Source organism: Meles meles, chromosome 8 (genome assembly GCF_922984935.1).
Source record: "Meles meles chromosome 8, mMelMel3.1 paternal haplotype, whole genome shotgun sequence".
Classification (NCBI taxonomy): domain Eukaryota; kingdom Metazoa; phylum Chordata; class Mammalia; order Carnivora; family Mustelidae; genus Meles; species Meles meles.
The window spans coordinates 57,098,047-57,102,479 of record NC_060073.1 but is presented as its reverse complement, the minus strand read 5'-3'; the positions used below and the strand labels follow the sequence as shown (position 1 = coordinate 57,102,479).

The 4,433-nt window shown below is 40.4% G+C and overlaps 1 protein-coding gene across 1 annotated transcript; it reads right to left on the bottom strand.

Moving 5' to 3' along the window:
• Positions 1-591: 591 nt before the first annotated feature.
• Positions 592-1,481, bottom strand: LOC123949342 (olfactory receptor 51I2-like). Its single transcript, XM_046016754.1, is given in 2 exon segments — positions 592-639; positions 642-1,481. Coding segments are annotated over 2 exon segments (888 nt in total).
• Between the last annotated feature and the right edge of the window lie 2,952 nt (positions 1,482-4,433).

The following is a 4,433-nucleotide window of genomic DNA, read 5'->3' as shown; positions in this document are numbered from 1 at the left end:
ACTTGTAAATTTCAAGTATTAACATTACTTATATTGCTTAGTCAGAATGAAAAGTATATACATTTCTTTTTCCAAGACTCGGGAATATTCGTATTTATTTTAATAGTGAAAAGTTGGTCACAGTTACTGTGTATTTTAATTTTTCAAGTTTAAAGATACTCAAAAGAATTACTCCTTTAAAATATATTCAGTTATACCATTGATCTCAAGTAACATAATCTCCAGTTATAGTGTGGTTTACGTAAGTTTTTCTCTGTTTTGAGAATTACTGGAAAGCATAGGTGTAATTGGTTATTGGGACAAATAAAAGAGTCTAACTGAAGACCCTCTTCCTTGTTAGCTCTGACAGAAATCACCTATGAGAACCTGTGACACAGTTAATTGCAACAGGCTGTACCACACAACTAATGGAGGGTACCTCATCATAGGTCCATTTACAGAAGGGGACTGAAACCCTCCAGGGCCAAGAATACCCAAGAATCAGCAATAACAACAAATTTCTAGGGCACCTGGCTTTCCAGAAGATCTCTCCTTGATCAGTGCTTAGTCTTCAAAAACATTTTGTATAGCCTCTTACGAATTTCTTTAGTTTTAATAGAATAGATAATTGGGTTGAGCATTGGAGGCACAAAAAGATATACCAGGGACAAGAACTTGTGCACATACTCAGGGGCATGCTTCCGAAACCGATGAACCATGGACACACTAACCATGGGTACATAGAAGATGAGCACAGCACAGATGTGGGACACACATGTGTTGAGTGTCTTCAACCTCTCCTCCTGGGAGGCAATGGCCAATACAGAGCGCAGTATAAGCACATAGGAGATGAGAATGAGCACTGAGTCTACACCAAAGGCAGAGATAACAATGAACAGGCCATACATGCTGTTGATGGTGGTATCTCCACAAGGCAGGCGGATCAGGTCTGGGTGCAAACAGTAGGAATGGGTTAACACGTTGGCTTTACAGAAAGGTAGCCTCTTCAGAAGAAAGGGCAATGGGAAGACCATGCAGAAGCTGCGGATGATGATGGATATGCCCATGTGAGCCACACGGATATCAGTGAGCACTGAAGAATAACGCAAGGGGTTACAAATGGCCACATAGCGATCAAAACTCATAGCCAGAAGGATCCCAGATTCTGTCCAGGAGAAAAAGTGGATGAAGAACATCTGGATCAGGCAGGCATCAAAGGCAGTCTCTGGGATATGAAAGCACAAGGCAGCCAGGACAGTGGGCAATGTAGAAAAGGATACACCTAGGTCATTGACAGACAACAGAGACAGGAAGTAGTACATTGGTTGGTGCAAGCTTTGCTCCTCCTTTATGATGAAGAGAATTAGGACGTTGCCCAGGATGGAGATAGCATAAAGCAGCAAGAGGAGGGCAGCTAACCAGTGCTGCAGGCCTTCCATTTCTGGGAAGCCTGTTAGTGTGAAGCTGATAGTGCTAGAGACGTTAGTCCCAAAACTTCCCATGAGGGTCCTTGAGTAGCTTTTGAGGAAATAGAACCAGAGTAAAGTGAAGTCAAACAGTGGAAGACCAGGAGTGGTCACTGCCCTCAGGATAGAAAGGGCAATGATACTTAGCTTCTATGATTGTTAGATCATGAAAGGGTCAGGAAGGAACAGGTTAAGGTTGTTTGTTACATCTCAGACTTTCTGCAGTTTGACCATATCGACGGATGTGTCTTGGGGTCCAAATCCTCCCCCACAGATATCCTTTGACTCATTTTTGGCAGGGAGAAAGGGAAATTATCCCCTGTTCATCCTGCCTCTGTGTTCTTTACAGAAAGATCCAAACATTTCTCCATTTGTGGAAGGCGACTATGCCCCTTCTCCCTACCAGTTCTTAGCTATCACCTTCTTCAAGAAGTGAGGTACGGTATGTCCTTCCTTCCTCTCTGCTTACTGATGGATTCATTCCTGTGCAAGTGATGACATCTCCATCTAGACTCTGAGCTGTCTCCTCTTTTGCCTGCATTCAACCATCACTCCAGATACTCATCCTCTCTTTGTTGCTCAGGCCCTCCTCCTATTCACTGAGGGTCCAGAATCTCATGCTCCTCCAAATCTGATTGCTTTAGGTTTTCCTCTCCTGCATGTTCACACTTTTTTGTCCTCTGTTTAGATTAAGGATTCGGAAACTCTGAGATTCATTTGAAGAGGCTTAGAAAACTCCTTTGTCTGGGCCTCACTCATATCAATTAAATCAGACAAGTGGGACTCAAGAATCAGTTTTTTTTTTTTTAATTTCCCAGGTGATTCTGATAGGCAGCCAAGTTTGAGAATCAGGGGTTTCGATCACTCCCATAAGCTTCAGATATGTCCTACCTCACACCAACTTCTTCTTTATTGAGGAAATATTTCATGATCCTTCATAAGAAATAAACAAGCAAACAAAAAACCCTCTGTATTGTCCCCCCACGATCTTCTAGTAACTACTTGTTTCTCAGTTCTCTTTCATAAATAATATTTTCAAAATTATTTTCACTCATAATGTTCTTCTTTATCACTTTTCTGTACATCAGTGATCCCAAATTTATTTCTCAGCTCAGATTTTTTCTAGCTATAGACACAAGCATTCAATTCTCTACTGGAGAATTGTAAAATCAATTGTAATCGCTCATCTGTATCTCAAACATAACATGCAAAGTTGAACTTCTTGTTAATCACCATACTTGATCCTCTAATATTTATCACCTCATGGAAACCCATTGCTACCTATTCATGCACTTAAGCCAGAGCAACCTAGGAAACATTTCTCACCCTCTCCCATTCTGAGATCTAATTAATTTATTACCATCTTTCCAAAATATACTTAACATTGCTTCTGCTCTCCAACTTACTTCCAACTGTCATTCACCCATCAGCATCTTCAACAAGGAGGTCTGCAGAACCCTCCTTGATGATTACCCAGCTGGGTGTCATGCCCCTTTCTGTTCTCCACAAAAGCAGTCAAATTACTTGTTTATAATATAAATAAATAAAATGGTGCTACATTCTCACTGAAAATCTTCCAGTGGCTTCCCTTACTTTTTGAAATAAGAATTCATACATCCTGGGATGCCTGGGTAGCTCAGCCGGTTAAGCATCTGCCTTCGGATGGGGACATGATCCCGGGGTCCTGGGATCGAGTCCTGCATTGGACTCCTTGCTCAGTGGGGAGCCTGTTTCTCCCACTCCCTCTGTGGCTCCCCACTGCTTGTTCTCTCACTCTCTCTGTCAAATAAATAAATAAAATCTTTAAAAAAAAAGAATTCATACATCCTTACTGTGAAGCATCATCAGCATCACCAGGAAGTTTTCATCTTTCAGTTATTTGACTCACTCATTACTTCTCTGCTCATGGTTGTGTGTCACTGTTACACTATCTCTTACATAGTTTTCTTCATGACTCATCATCCTTCAGAATCATAGTGAATTATTGTGCATCTGTTTGGGTATTTGATTAGTATCTTTTCTCCCCATATAAGTGCACATAATTGTCTCTTTTACTTTTCTTCTTATTCTCAATGCTTAGCCAAGTCACTGAGCATAGAGACTTGGATTAGGACTCAAAGATTACCAGTTCTAGTTCTAATCAGTAAGTATTAATAAAGTAGATAAATAAGCTATCTGAAGAAGAAGGTATTATAAGCTATACATTATTAAGTGTAAAATGAATTTGATAAGTAACTCACCTAACATCGATAACTGAGTTTTTATCTCAGCTTTGCCATGTACCAGTTGTGCATTTAGTTTATGTCTTTGTGCCTTATTTTGACATCTACAGTATAGGGAAAAAAAAAAACAGAATAAAACACTTAAAATTCATATTCAGGGCCCTGGTGAAAATTATGTACTGAATAAATGGCAACCAAGAGAGTGGTGATGAAAAGAGTTATTAAGGGGGTAACATCTTCTGGTCTTCTTTCCACATTGTTTTTCCATTTTTGGGTTCCCAGACAAAAGCTCTCGCCTTTTGTCTCAGCCTTTATCCACCACTCAATTAGAATATTGGAGTATGAATTAATTACACTGAAGCATTTGCATTGAAAAAAGTTTTAGAAACTGCCTGGTAGGTCTATACAAGCTAGGAACCATTGAGTAGCTCTGTAAGAAGGAGACCAAGATAGAGGGATTTCAGACATCAAGGGCTATAGATGGGAAGTATGGGTTTGAAGAAGAGGAATGCAGGTAAAATCTCTAAATTTAGATCATAGCCTTTCCTTCTTCAAATATCTATATCCTAAATGACTTAGGATTTTAAAGCTTGTAATGAGTGAGGTTCTTACGGACCTCTTTGTGGGAAAAGCTGAAGTCCCAACTTACCTCCCCAGGGCAGCTCTGCTGGAAGGGAGGAGAGTGGTGGGTGAAGTATTTACCGGGGAAAAAACACCAAAGACTCTGCACACTCTGCACACAGCCTCCCAGACTTGATCTCTGTAA